Here is a 16,008-nt window from a genome sequence, read left to right as displayed (position 1 = left end):
CCTCTTATTCAACAACAACAACAAAAAAAGGACCAAATGTGACATCCCATTCTTTGTCCTGTTTAGAAACTGCTTAGTTATACAAGTGGCTGTGAATAATTACATATTATAGAGTAAAATTCTGATCATCTGGGCTTTGAATTATTATTTTATTTGCATTTATGTAGATAAAAATTACCCTATTTAGGTTCTTATTTGAGAATCTGATATCATATTTGTTAACACTGAGGAAATCAATTAATGGAAATTAAATGTTCAAAGTTTCACAGTCTGACAGATACAATCTTAGTCTGAAGTCACTCTGTGTCTGGAAGTACTTGCTAAGGGAGAGCAATCAAAGCACCTAAATTGAATTGCTACTATACAGCAATTAGTTTATTGATTTAATTAAGAATGCCACCTTTTAATTTTCAGGTCATGATTGAAGCATTTTCTGATTCAATGGATTAGACATTAGCAGAATGACAGATCAACCAAGAAAATCTCCCAAAATATAAACAGAATAGAGAGTCAAGGCTAGGAAGTGAAGTGCTATTCTAAAGAGGACTCCGTTCATAAATATGAAATAATACACTGCCACAGTATTTTAAATGCATTACTGGCATCTGCTTCCAAAAGGAGATGTCTCATCAATCATGTTATATTATGAATTCAGAGTGTGCAGATTCTGTGACAGTAAATCCAACTTAATAAGTAAGGTACTTTGTAACATTACATGTTACATTATTATTAGAGTACAAAAATAATCACTGGTTAGCAATTCTCAGGTTATAAATACTAGTTATGTGGGTAAATAATTTTTTCTAAATTTGCAGCAGAGGAGAAGCCTTGGAGTTGAGTATTTTATTCAGAGTTCTTATTCCCTTTTTTATTCTGATGCAATTCAAAATAATTCATTGCTGCTGTTACACCATTAGTTTCAGATTTGCTGTGTAAACCTTGGTACTTGCAGCAGTCGGTTTGTCCTGTCCATGCTACAGTCACAGCCTATAAATCTATTTATGTGTCCAGACCTTCCATCCTGATTCTGCTGTCAGCTTCCTAGAGATGTCAGTGGAATCCTTTATGCCTCATGAGCAATGTCAGAGGAATTGGGCAGGTCCTGCTCATTCAATTTCTCATGTGACCGGGAGCTACTGAGCTCAGCTGCAGAAAAGGTTCACTTTACCAATAGAAATGTATTTATATACCAATAGAAATGTATTTATATTTAAACATCTTACTAAACCTTTAATATCAAAATGCAGAAAGTTAGTCCTGCACATAAATATTTCCATGACTGGGACTGTAGACCATAAGCTCTTCACACCATGAGATGTATGATTTGTATGACTCACATTTTTGTGTCATTCACTGTACTGACACTAAAACACAAAATCTAAGAGCCTTTGTCACATTTTACTGACTCAGTGAAGTTAAAGTAATATTACTTAAAAAGCAAGTGGGATATAAACAATCAAGCTGAGGCCCAGTATTGATCTGTAATTTTTATAAAGGTTATGGATGTATTATTTGCTGAGAAGTTGAGGACAGTGTTTCTTATTAGAGTATAAGGTATGTGTTGAAACTATCAGACTAAATCATGAGAGATTATCCTTTGTAAGCTCTTTTAAGGCTCCCAAATAAAAGAAAATAATAATAATAATTAATAATAGTAATATGAAAACAGAGAGGAGGATTTCTGGCTACACTGAAGTCCTCAAAGTGCATCAAAGATCAGTGCTTTGGACAGGAGACAAAAGACCAAGTTCTATTTCAAGTGCTCAAAATAGAAAATAAGTACTGAGCATCAGAGAAAATCTACCGCCTCCTTCTAATGAAAATGTGCAAAATGCAGAAAAGACATAAAATACTCACTGGCATAGGGAGAATTGGCAGCAGATCCATTCAGGAAGGTTGGAGAACCGCCTAAATTTGACATTCCAGCGTTCCCATAGCCATTCATGCTTGTTGTGACAGAGTTGTAGTTTGTCTGCTGCGGGGTGGTGCTTGGCACGTAGCCATGAGGTGACACACTGCTGGAGTTGCGAGTGAAACCTTGCGTGGGGAGGGAACACAGGCAGAAATTGGAATTAGCCCCACAGCAGCTCCCTACACAAACCAAGGGGGAGCTCAGTCCAGCCAGGGAGTGCAGAGAGGGACAGGACTGACCCCCAGCAGCACCAGGTACCCACATTGGAGCTGTCCCTGCCCAGGCTGATGCAGAAGGAGGGAGTTGGAGCCTGCAGAGCTCCCCAGGCAACCCAGGGATGCCCTGGAGCAAAGATCAGCTCGGGGTGGCAGAGGAACCCTCGCTCTGAAAGGGCTGCTTGTAGCAAATGGATAAACACGACCTACATTTTCAGAGTGAGGAGTCCAGACCCACTCAAGGTATGTTAAAAGCACGTGATTGTTGTTAACTCTGTTCTGATGTCGCTGGCATTTAACACACCTCAGATGCTCACTGCACACTTCAGGAAACAGACTGTATTTCTCCAGCTTGTGGGATATCCTTTGTCTTTTTGCCTTGGTATCATTATGTCAGTGGGAAATGAGCATCAAATTTGACAGCAAGTTAAAATTTCAATCTCTACCTAATTCTGGAAATGACATTTTAGGAAACTCATATCCAAATATTCATAAGGAAAGATTTGTTTCTAGAAGCCACAGAAATACAAAATATGCATCTTCACTCCTAGAAGAAAAAAATGCCAATTTTTCTGCCTAACACACAGCATAAAATATTTCAATCTAAAAATAATTTTGTGTTTTTTTATTGTAATGCAAAAAAATTTGTTTCTGCTCTTCTAGCAACAGCCTCATCCTAACACTTTCTCATTCAAATGTATTTTTAAGTTGGGTAATATATAGAGCTGAGCAAAGGAGAGGGCAAAATGCAAAGAGCTTTTACAAAATTGTTCTTCACCTTTTTTTTTTATTTTTAACTTTTATTTTAAACCAATACTGATTTTATAATAAAAACACTTTATTTTAAATATTCAATAAGCTCTGAAAATGTCTTTCTAAATATTTGTATTCTTTGCTAGTTGAAAAATTTATGAAAGACTCAAACTCTGAAAAAAACACAGTTCCAATACTCTATCTCTTGCAAAACAAACCCAAATTAAATAGATAAACATTAAAGGGATAACTTCATATTATAATAAGTGCTACACAAAGCCCAGACTGAGAGATCATCCATGCTCAGGAAAATATATAAGCAAGTACTTAACGTTAAGTACATGCTGAAGCTGATTAAAATTAGTGGGATTTAAACACAAAGACAAGCGATGCTCTGGGCAGAATGAAAAGCTATTTAGAGACAGGCAGCAGCGCTTTTCCCGAGTTAGGGCAGCCCCATCCTGTGTCATTCCAAGGGTCTGGGATGGGCCGCCCAGCCCTGCTCCAGCACTGAGCCATCCCTCTGCCACTGCTCCGCACACCCCCTGACTTCTATCAGAAAAGATCCACAGAGAGAGGAAGATGAGGCTTCTGCTGACCCTGGTTGGTGGCTTGGGAGGCTTCGGAGACATTGACAGCGAGCTGGCCACTGAAGGAATTCACTCCCATCATTCCCGCGTGGACGGAGGTGTTGGCGAGGGCGGGGAGCTGGTTGTGGTTGCGGGGGACGCTGTAGAGCGCTTCGGCGATGTCTGCAGCTCTTTTCAGGATTATTTCCTGCAGGATAAGGAAAAAAAAAAACATAGCAGAGTTACCAAAGAGACTCTGACAAACCTCTTCTTACAGACTCAAATGAAACATTTCCCTGTCCAAAGGAGATGCTTTTCTTTCTAAACCAGCTGGCTGACAGAGAGTTCATGCTTATAGGATCTTCCTGTTAAATCCTGACATCTGTGCTAAGAGAGTTGGAAGTCTCTGTCCCAGTGGCCACACTTTGTATAAAAAGATCAACTGGCAGGATGGGGCTGGAGCCTGGGCTGGATCTCTTTAGGGGAAGACGGAGAAGTCACTGGTGGCAAGACATAATGTACAACATTGCTCATATTATATAGGATCTGGTGAAAGTGGGCGGATGCCTCCATGGTGTTTTTACAAACACTAAATTCACACCCTTTAAAAAATAAAACAAGCGAACTAAACCCCCTCCAGATATGGCATTGCCCTCTACATTTATTCTTGTCTCCCATTGTAGCATCATATCCCTTTAGCCCCTAACCTATCTATACAGCCAAGAAATAGCCATGATATAGAATTGCTGAAGTAGAATGCATTTACCTGGTTATTATGTGGCATACCATAGAGTGCTTCTACTAAATCAGCAGCCCTCTTAAGTATTACTTCCTGTCAATATAAAAACAGAAGCATTCTGCTGAGTTCAATAAACTCCTTGTCGGGAAAACAAATATTCTCTTCTATTAGGTGCACCGTGTTTTGTAGTGTTTTTTTTTTTTCATTTTTCCTCCCACCAGGTAAACCTTAATTGTAACAACTCTCAGCAACCACTGAATGGTGTTAAATCACTGGTTCATCCTATTCACACACACGCTTAATCAAGTCAAAAGGTGAGAATCATTGGTGCTGCAAAATAAAATACATCACTCAATTGTCTCTACCATCTGCACTATAAACCACTCATGGGTTTATTGCAGAATACAATCCCGAGGTCATTTACTAGATTACTGCAATCAATGTCATTCAGAGAATGTTATGAATCCCTTCAATGTGTTTATTTTATTCTTAATTGCATGCTGCAGGAATTGTGGCCTTACCCAGCAGGCCACCTTCAGAATATACCCAATCAGTCCTGCTGCTGTAATGTGACCCTTTGGCCTCTTCAGTTTGTGTCCTGGTACCAGGGGTCAGGGCAGGCATGGAATGATGCCCAAGAGGAAAACACATGCAGCGTGTGAGAGAACAGCCCAGGACCAGGCAATAATTCCTGGAAATATTCCTTGCATGGACAGCAGACTTTAAAACAGTCTGAGATTCAGTTCTCCATTTCGGGCAATTTTTTTCCCTCCATTTTCTTATTCATTCCTTTTCATTTAATGTTTCTTATGGTATTTTATACTGGTATTCAAGTAACAATAGTATTTCCTGTGTTCTTATATTTTAAAGCATCCTGATGATAATTCTGATAGAAAATATAAAAATGCATTGCAGAATTACCACAGAAGAATTTTTTCCCCTTATTATTTCATGGCATCTTTCAGAGCAGATTCCCAAATGCCCAATCAAAACCAGTCAAGAACATGCTTTGAGTAAAACATTGTATTTTTGTAGTTCCCAGCTCTAAAGTACTGCTCTAATATTCTAACATGACGCTATTCTCTGTGGCATATTTCTGCAAGCAGCTTACAAAAATAGTACCAGTTCTAAGCATTTTACAGTTTTCTACAAAGTTAAACTTTTAAACTTAAAATATTTTACACAATAGCCATATTTTATACCAAAAAGAAACAGTAATGCTCAATTTTCATATACTGTAGACTCTGATCAGAAAATAGAGATATAATTGCATTCATTTTGCTGTCACCATAACCTCTTCAAAAATCCTTGAACAACTCTTCAAATGACAAGCTTTTAGATGCATATTAGCATTTTTTTTCAATTTTAAATTCTCTATAATATAACATAAAATAGTTGTCATACTGCAGTAACTACTTATGACATATATAATGTCCTAAATTCAAAAATGAGATGGAGGATTTTTGTTCTCCCAGTAAACATTTAGGCTTGCCTTCTGCTGCACACACCCCTGTCTCAGAACACACATTTAAATTATTTTCCACATATGAAGTGAGATGTAATACATAATTGATGGATTTTTAAATCACTACACTTGAAACAGATTCTGAGGAGTTAAGTTGCTACAGCCTTTTTCTGTTGATGGGTTTTGTTTGTTCCGTTCATTTGATTGGTTTTTAAGATTGGGGTGTTAAACCCAACTGCAAGTGTTGGTTTGGGGTGGTTTTTTTCCTTGTTTTTTGACAACATGGTCAAAAATCATGGACAGACAGACACAAACAGCATCCAGGTACAAACAATCCTCATTCCTCACAACACTGAGGTGCCTTTTCTGCCTCACACTGAAAATTCAAACTAGAGAAGAACAGAGACATTACTGAAAAAATGTTCTCTTTTTCAGTTCATGATTTTAGATAGAAAATGACTGCACAGGTGTTTGACTTTGCAAACCAGGATTTATTTCACTTCAGTAGAAATTGTTTGCAGTATATATTTCACTGATGGAAAATTAGAATGTAATACAGAGCCCACAAACTGCTTTGGTATATTGTTAACCTAAGCTGTCATTATGCCAAATTACTAAAAAAAAGAAAGTTTAAATAGTCATTTCTGCTCTACCTGACTAATCATAGTTATTTATATAATGCTGAGCTAAAAACGTTAGAGTGCATCTAAGAAGAGATTGAAAACCGTGTTAAAAAATGAGGTAATTACATAGAATCTTACAGCTGCTCTCCTTCATATCAAATATATTTCAGTTCTTAAATACTGGAAGTTCTTTGATGCCATATCATATTGCATGTAAATAAAACTAATTGTCATGATGGTTTATTGAAACATTCCCGACAAGCAGCATTCAATTTTCTTAGCTAGGCAATGATTCTATTTTTTTTTTCAACATTTTCAGGGTCTGTAAATTTGAGTTTCATACTTTCTCTAACAATATTTTCACACAAGAAAAAAAATTTCTTGTTTATGACATTTTCAGATCATACAAAGTAGATGTTACAAAAAAACCCTCCTGTGTCAAATAGTGGTATCTTCTATTCCAGAGCTGGTGGTACTTTTTATAGCTTTAACCAGCTTTAAAAATACACAATAAAATGCTGCTAAAGACAGGCTTAAGATATTAACTTCTTGTTTTCTGAATGCATCTTAAACCTTTTGCAGCTCTGCCTAAATTGCAATAGAAGCTGCTCCACATACAAAGGAGCCCCTGAAGTCCTCCATGAGTTAGAGCAGCAGACCTTGCAAGGTGCTTGGATTGCGGTGACCAGAAAATTGTTCTCACCTCCGTGTCATTACGCTCACAGTGAAGCAGCCCCCGAGCATGTTTGTGTTCGGGATCTAATATATTGCCTTTCAATCAGAGCTGAGAGCCACTGAACACATAGACAGAACATGACGAGCGGGTCAGGAAAGCAATAAAGATTTTACAGAGCTGTCCAAGGTGCTAAATTTACTCAATAATGGGTTTGGCACCATAGTGTTAACCTCTCATTTACTACCAGTTTGAGGGACTAAATTGAAGTAGCTGACTTCATTTACCTTGAAATGTATATTTTATGACATTATGTAAGTAGATTGAAAGGGCACTGCAGTTTTAACAATTTAAAGGCTAGAGCATGTTTAAGATGAAGCTTGAATATTTATCGTACATTGCACTTAAACTATATTGTATATTAAAATGCATTGATTAAATTTGTAAAAGGTATTATAAAAAAGGACAGCTAGTATAAGAGATCTATGTCTTTTAAAATCCAATTGATACTGCACGTTACCACTGAGATGATAACAGATAAACAGATAGAGGGGGGGACAGAGAAGCAGACAGAGCAAAAAGTGAGTGAAACTAACATTCTACAAAAAGAAATCTCTGCATAAGCTCAAGGTCTGCTACTCCAGATATTCTTTTGTTCACAGATATTTTTCTTGCCCTTCATCTCTGAAGCCTAGATTTTCATAGCAGTAAGTGGTCATCATGTAAGGTCCTTCCAACTGAATATGCAAGTGGAAATGTTTCCTGAGAGAGACAGAGTTTGACTAAAGCTAATATCTAATTTATGGGGGCATTTGTCAAGAAAGATCCACTTTTCCATTACTGCTAAAAGTCTGACAGCTTTGGGTTTAGAATCAAGGACTTAGCAGCATTTAGCTAGACCTAGTGAGGGTTTTCTTTTTTTGTATTTTGTTTCAAATGAGAATAATTTTATTTCTCTAAAAATCCCAGATGAGGAAATATTGAGAAAAGGAAAGATTATCTTAGTAATTAAATACTATACATCAGAACTCTGCAGTCCAAGAATCTGTACACCAAAAAAACATAGTCCACTTTTACTCTAAACTGAAGCTGATTTTCTACTGAAGGATTTTTGCTTTTTTAATTTTTGAAACAGGCTCACAATTAAATATTTTGATCAAATCTTCCTCCTGAAGATACTAAAGAGTGTCTACATACTCAAAGGAAGGGCTGAGCAGTAAATTCTACTGCAGCTTTGCATATCCTCATACTACTGTAGAAAAAATATTATAAGTAATATCAGAGTAACTGCACTTTTGAAGCACAAAGACTGAAATTCAAACTGAATCCACTTCTGACTGAATGTACCTCGAATACTACAGCAACTCAACATATTTTGTTGGAGGCCTGCATTCCTTTCAGAAGTATTTCACTAAGAACATGAAACTTTCATTTCAATTTTTATCATGATGCAAACACTTTGTGTCAAGACGTATCATGACAAACACATTTTTTGTTAGTTCTAAAAGAGATGAGGTATTTCTTCTTGTGACATCTGCTTACTTTTTATTCAGAAACTCTTGAAAAAAAATCCACTCTGTGTCCCAAAAGGGCTGCGAGTCCGGTGAGATAAAGGTATCTTGAGTTACACTGATTTGTTCAGCTTAAGTAACTAAATTAGATAATGTTCAAGGTACTTGTTAAACCGAAATGAATTTTGTCAAGAAGAAGCTGACCACAATATATAACACTCACCAGCCACATATTGTATTATTGAGACCACCAAAGGATTTATGAACTCATGGAGGGCGTGGGGGGGAAGCTGTTCCAGCATCCTCTGAGGCATTTATCTTATGTGTTGTCTGGATATCATATCACCTTCTAATGCTCTTTAGCATTGTAATACAAGAGAGAGCTCATTCATCTTCTGAGAGGGTACTTAGGGATGATGATGTCATTCATACTTTCTTGACTCTTATGTCTGACCTCCTGCCTTTGCCTTCTAACTTCCTACTCTCATGGCTACTCGCAAGAAAAAAAAACCCTCTGCAGACTTGAAATGCTCAGCATCAGACTCCAGTTCACTTCTTCACCTTGGAAAGGTCACATTCTGAAATTTCTAGTCAAAACCACAGTCATTTGTGCTCAAACTTTCCCCTTGGTTTTCAGTTGGTGAAACAATAAATGTGATAGTTAAGTTTTTAACTTACACTTGAAATTTGTGCATGCATTATACTTTAAAAGATAAAATTGTGAACACCTCTTTCAAATTTAAAGGCAAAACCAAGAGAAACATTTACAAGAATGCCAAAGATCTAAAATGCCAAACATTGAGCTTGGTACACAGGAGCTTCAACTTGTCCAGAACCTCCCATCTCTCCCCATCAACAGTGAACACTGAATTATTGTATCATTTTCAGAAATTATAGCTTTATAAAGACTCATAAAAGCCATTCAAAATGTAAAGATCCTCCATTTACTGTAAGACTGAGGGAACTGTGCCAGCCTAATGGGAAGTATAAAATAACAGGGCCATTTATCTAAAAAGGTATTTGTACTCACACCAAGCTGAAAACTTTTCCAACAAACAAACAGAATGGTTTCCATGCATTATGAGTGAATCATACCAAAGAAGTGAGCACCATATAGATACCACAAAGACAAGAAGGCAAAATGGGAGAGAAAGATGATGTGTCTCACTTGAGATTTAGTTTACCACTGCCTACAGGATGGAAATGCACTGAATTCCTGCCACTGAATTTCAATGGCAGCTTCCCAGAAAACATGTCTACAGTGGGAGCTAGAACTTTGGTCTTTCCAAGCCACTGTAGTCTCATCAGCCTCCACCCAAACTGAAAATCACAGCCTAAATGTACAGCACTAAAAACAGTCATGCATAACCTTACCACCTGCTCCACGATGAGCCAAGCTTATAAATAAAATATAGGAAGCCTCTATGAGGCAGCAGAAAGAACAAATGCTGAAGTGCAAATGGGAGCAGGCATTTAGCCATAAACATTGAGAATCGATGATTAAAACTCCTCTTAACCACAAAGGTGATAAATGCATGCGGGGAAAACACACCCTGTCCAAACAGTCTTCTTTACAAATACTGCTGACTAAAGAAGGAACAAAATTATGATGATCACCTGGAAGTCTGTCCTTGCAAGTCTCCCATCTTACACCTATTAATGTCCTGGAAATATGGTGTAGTTAAACACTAAAAAAAAATATCAGCCTCTTTTTTTAATCCACACCACTCATGCTGGTGGCCCCACTCCCATACGTTATGGGCATGTAAAAACAACAGAATTAGTAGCTAACACAGATGTGTTCTTCATCTAGATACAGGGTGGCATGGAATAAACCACCATTAATATTGTTGGTTTGGAATAACTCTTTAAATAAACTGCCACTGGACAGTCTGGATGCTCCCACCATGTTATCATCAGATGAAGCATCTGGCAAGTAATTTAGAGAGTTTTGTTGCTAAAAGTTCTGGACTTGTCTGCTAATGCTGGGTCTCTAAACAAAGGGAGAAGAGTGGGTACAAGAGGGCAGATGTGCAGAATTAAAATCACTCTGCTGGGACTTAAATAATCTCCTTTAGGGACTTTAGGGACAACATTGATGTCATGACTCACATCCAAGTCCCTCTGATAGCTGGAGAACTTTGCTTCTCCTAAGTACCTAGCATGTCTTACCCCTGACCCCTCTGTTTACCAGGAAAAGGCATTTACAGCCACACACAGGAACCCTTCAGAGCTGTCAGATTTTACCTCATGAGGCCAATCTGCCTTTCATGGAGCCAGTGCAGGGCTGGTGGATATCCCTGCACTGAACCCTTGTATCTGTTCACAGCAGCTGAGAGCTGGCAGGTGTCACTCATGTTTGGGACTCACAGACACGTCCCTTCCTGAGCCAACACTGGGGCAATTCTCTGGCCTCCCCTACAGCATTTCCCACAGATTGAGGGTCTAATGACAGATCCCCTCAGTCTGGAACAGCTAAACCAGGAGAGGAAACATTTTACAGCTTTACAAAAACCTGAGGGGTTTGTAGCATGGAAAGACCAGTTCTGCAAACACTCCTTTTATGCCATCCCATCATTCATGGTCAGTTTGTCACTGTGGCCAGTTTGTCACATCCAGTGAGTTATCCAAAGACTCTAATCTAATCTAATAGATGCACAAATGGGTAAGTCCACATAATTTAGTGACTAACAAAAAATCCTTTGCCAACTTCCTTTATGGAAATCCCTCCATCTCACCAGGTTACAGTGACTCACACTATTCCCCTCTATCTAGGCTGCAAAAGAAAAATATTCCTGATTTATCCATATGAGCAAACAAATGACAACATTAGACACTTTTCTTTGATCTGACCTCAAAGGTTTGTCACAATGACCTAAAGCACATTTTTCCTTCTAAATTTTCCTTATTCACCTCCACTATCAGCCCCAGGACAATTTTGGGTAGGAGCCTTGGGCATTAATTTTTTGCAAATTTTCTCCAAACTATTTGTATGAGCATCTACAGTACTTTAGAGCATATGTTCATTAGTAAGATCAAGGAGTTTTTAGGTTTGGGGGATTTTTTTTTTTTTTTGGTTTTGTATATATAAGATTTTCTGATAGTTCTTCCTCTTGCTGGTATTAACATTCCTCTTGGGAGAAACAAAAAAGGGGGGAAAAAAGAGTTATTGCTCAAAATCTTCTCCTGACTATTTTATACTCATATATTTTTTGGGAAGTTGTAAACATTTCCTTACGGAAGAAGGTTTTGAATGATTTGAAGGGTCTTGACTTAGGTAACCTTTCACAGAATTTGGAAAAAATTAACAGAGACACTGAATTCTGACATTGTCATTCGAAGATACTGCACAGGCTGTTTTAGAAGCTTTATTCTATGGATCATATTATTGTGTCCATTAGAAAAATTCCCTAGAATATTGGGAATTAAAAAAAGATTACCTGTGACTTGTGATTTTGTGTATGGCACAATGCAGATAACAAATTATGTATTTGTAAGAGTGAAAAACATTCCCTGGCAAATGGACAGGCTGATATCTATTTCTATGATTTGTATACACAAAGACTTTGCAAACACAGATCAAGTCATAACACTTTTAAATTGATCTCACATTAGGTCAAACTGTTCTGTATTGGCTTAATTCACTTGGCTGCATTTAAATCTATAGAGAAATATGCTTGGTAATGCATGGCCAAAATCCTGCTGAGGTAAATCAGAGGAGCTGCATAGCAATTAAAGTGCTAATTGTAGATAAGTGTTTTGTCCATTTTATTTTCAGTTTGTCTTATGCATTTATCCATATAAATATCTAAATATGCCAAATTTCTCTCTTGTTCAATTGTTCAATCACATTGAATTAAAGAGCCACCCATGCTTTCTTTTGATGAAGGAGGAAAAAAAAAACCAACACACTAAACCAAACCAAACCAAACAAAAAACCCAGTCTATCATTAAGATCTGTGAAACTGTCACTTTCCTGGATTGGATGCTTCAGGTGGGAAGCATAAGCAATTAAAAATCGAGAGTTCAGGTTACTTTTAATAGCAGGAGAAAACTGAAAAATAAGACATATTGAAATTCTGACCTACAATAATATTCTGCTCTGTCTGTGGAGAGTGGATGCATAAAAATGTTGAAATAGAGACTGGAATAATGTTGGTGGGTTTTAGTATTACAGTTAAAGCACTGCTCAGTCATAACCCCTACAAATGACTGGTTTCACTTCTATTTTATCATTGGCATAATTAAAAGGAGTCTCTTGAAAGGGGCATTCTCATTACAGCCAAGGACCACTTCAGACCCCATTGAAATGAAAAGACAGACCATAGATTAGGTGCAGATACAAGTGGTAATTTCTAGGGAAGCATAAAATACCAAATGTGTAACAACCATATTTTACGTGTTCAAAAGACTCACAGTATTTTGTTGTACAAAGAGACTTTGGTTCAGAAAGACAACTTTAGCAAAGTGGCTCCTATCAGATATTCTAAAAAAACTTCAACTTCCTTATCAGAAACAAAGTTATTTTGTTTCTTGTATTATTATTTTTAATTTACAATCCTATAATTCAGCAGAAATTATCCAAAACAAGTATCAATGTTGAATAACTGTGAATTTAAGAAATTTATCCAACATTTCACAGAGGTAACACTCTTTCTGTGTACATCTCCAGAAAGTAAAAGCGGGCAGAGCATTTTACATGATCTAGGACTCTTTTTTCAGTGCTGAGGGAAAAGTATTACCATTGTCACTACACCAATATATTTTATAGAATTGCTTCGAAATACTGACTTTTCAAAATACATCAATATTTCAGTAGCATTTTTGAGCAACAAAACCTCAGCACTAATGCTAGTTTGCAGCTGAATAATGAAATAAAATCCAGATTATCAAATTATGAATACTTTTTATTTCCTGTTTATTAAAAATACTTTTAAACACATTTCATTTGTCTGAAGTTCACATTTGAAAAAAATTAGGCACCTCTATTCTGTTGAGTGTTTGAACTTCAAGATGCTATGAGCAGATGAAATTATGAATCCAGCATTATTAGTGGAGGCACTTAGGTCATCCTAAAGAACAAAATCACCAAACTTCGTAATTTCTGTATCTTGGACTGCCCAAAATATAGCAACAAAAATGTGTTAAATATATGTGTCTCTGCTTTAAAATGCTTCTGGGTCTTGTTTTCATTCTCCTCTCAGCAAATACATCATTTGTTATCTGTAGTCACAAATGTATTCCAAAATATTCTTTAAAATAAATCCAAGCTGCATTTCTGTGTCTGTACAAGTAGGTTGAGATTGTGCTATTGTACTTAGAAGACATTCCAGTCCAGTTGAGTTATATCACCATAAGTTACATGATTGACTTTTACAGCAGAAAGAAAAGGTTGTACTCAAACAACTGTTATTGCCTCAATGGAAAAAAAAAAAAAAAATCAATGAATGTAAAATGAACAAGAGATTTTGTCCAAGTTGCAGTTAATACTACTGAAGAGCTATGGATATTAAAAGGTCAACAAATAAATTAGTCCAAGTGTTATGAAATGAATGATTTGGCTTATAATTGTATTGAGTGCAAATTGTTCACTGCCTATTAGACCAGGTAATTTTTAACCATGGTGCCTCAATTACTGTTCCAGGAGCAATAATACAGTTGTAAGAGCCACCGCTTCGATCGGGTGACCTGGGAGACACTCCAGGACAGCTGCCTCTGCTATGATGGATCACCGAGCCTGATCTCCAAATGGTGCCAAACCTTCCCTTCCTGGGAGGGGATCTCATAAAAGAAACATTACTGCTTGATTCATTTTACCAAAATGCTTGAGTTTTCTAGCGTCAGCAGCTGGGCAGAGATTGTGAGGCTCTGTATTTCTTAGAAGAATTACGACAAGAGGCATCCTATTGCTCCCAGCACTCTCTGCTAAATGGCATCATGATGGTTTGGAGGATGCTTTTCCTGCCACTCAGCTGGGCTGTGTTGTGAGAAATACACAGCAATCAGATTTTACATCGCCACGTAAACCACCACATAACACCTAAAACTAGGCCAGAAATGGAGACTCTAGGTGAGATTATAGACATTACTTCACACTTCTGCAGTGCCCCGCGTTCAGAGATCTCAAAGCGCCACTTTAATGGGAGCAAATTAAATTTCACAACACACTTTCTAGGAAAACACACTCTCTTCCCCATCTTCATCAGAGACAGCCTTGAAGTGTAGCTGTTTGGCTAAAATTACAGTGGGCTATGGTTAGAACCAAGGCAAGTTTTGTAGGGTGAGGTAATATCTTGTATTAGAGACACTGATCCAGGCCAGAAAAGGTACAGTCAGCACACAGGAAGCAAGAATAGGCATCCAAACCCTGTTTTATTCCAGTTATATCAGTCAGTCTAAGATACAACCACTCCTTACAAATCTTGATAGCTTTAAAAAGGGAAAAGGAATCAATCTGATTTGCTTTCATGCTATGAAGCACCACCCATGTCAGCAGCTGTGTTCCCCCATAGCTTCTTGGGGCACGGTGCTCCCTGTGAGCCAGGGTTCAAAATAAGGCAATAAAGGGCTCACCAGGCTTCCTAGAGGATTGGGCCTTAAAGAATTGTAACTAGGATGTAACTACACAGATCTGCTTCCTGCCTATATATAAAAAAAACTGAAGAGGTAAATGCAAATCCTGAATTATCAAATAATCTGCACAGGAGAAACCACAAAAATAAAAGCCTAATTAGAATAGATTGTACCCTATACAACCAAATCATGTGTATATTGTCACTCTACTATATGTTTGATAAATCACTACATTCAAACAGTCTATTGGGAGGGTGGTTTTCCATTTCATCTCTCCATTGAGCAAAAAAAGTGCCACATGACTGGAGCCTGAATTTCCATTTCACCAGCATACAGTTGAACTGAATAATATTTGGCACAATGCAGTGTACAACTGAACCACTAAATGGCTGATTTACTAAATTATTATTAGATGAGCTCGTGCTGTTCCAAGTGAAAGTGCAGTCACTGTCTCTCTTCATGGTGTGTTGAAATTGTTCTGTGTTTAAATATTCAGCATGAGGCTAATGTGAACTGATGAACTGAGACTACAAACGTTCACTTTCAATGCAGACAGGGAGACAGAGATGCAACATATCATGTGGCCTGTGGAGGTGAAGATGATTTATGTTTAAGGATGCTGCTGCCTATTTCTATTAATATAAGATATTCTTAATTAGGTTTGTGTTTGATCCAGAAATTTGGAAATGTAGGAGTTTGGAAATGTAGCTAGAAGCTAGAAAATAGCTTCAAAACTGAACTGTGTGGCTGTGGAGGCATCAGAGATCTGGTGAAGAGGTACTTGAGCCTGGAGCTGTGCATGAGCTGCCTCCACAGTTGCATTCTTTGCTCTCTTTAATATTTGAGCTGTAGCTTAAAAGTATCACTGCAATTCCTACCTGAGCATCAGAAATTCTTGGTGTGTAAAGAACTGACCATGTTGTGTAATCCTATGACTTTCTGAGTGAGTGCATATGGGGGAAAAGGAAAACAGAT

At 37.5% G+C, this 16,008-nt stretch overlaps 1 protein-coding gene across 12 annotated transcripts in view; it reads right to left on the bottom strand.

Annotated features, from left to right (window-relative positions):
• The window catches only part of EBF1 (EBF transcription factor 1), a 268,667-nt gene that overhangs the window by 8,059 nt on the left and 244,600 nt on the right, over positions 1-16,008 (bottom strand). For 11 of the 12 annotated variants that reach the window (XM_021530735.2, XM_021530737.3, XM_021530731.3 and 8 more), the window contains exons 12-14: positions 4,216-4,281; positions 3,480-3,657; positions 1,858-2,037 (exon numbers count right to left, since the gene is read on the bottom strand). In XM_021530735.2, the coding sequence (XP_021386410.1) occupies positions 1,858-2,037; positions 3,480-3,657; positions 4,216-4,281 (424 nt within the window). The remainder of the gene's footprint in view (positions 1-1,857; positions 2,038-3,479; positions 3,658-4,215; positions 4,282-16,008) is intronic. The other variant, XM_021530732.3, reaches the window with a different exon arrangement.

The sequence above is a fragment of the Lonchura striata genome, chromosome 15 (assembly GCF_046129695.1).
Source record: "Lonchura striata isolate bLonStr1 chromosome 15, bLonStr1.mat, whole genome shotgun sequence".
NCBI classification, from domain to species: domain Eukaryota; kingdom Metazoa; phylum Chordata; class Aves; order Passeriformes; family Estrildidae; genus Lonchura; species Lonchura striata.
Note: the sequence above shows the minus strand (reverse complement) of the source record. Positions and strands in the feature narration are given on the sequence as shown.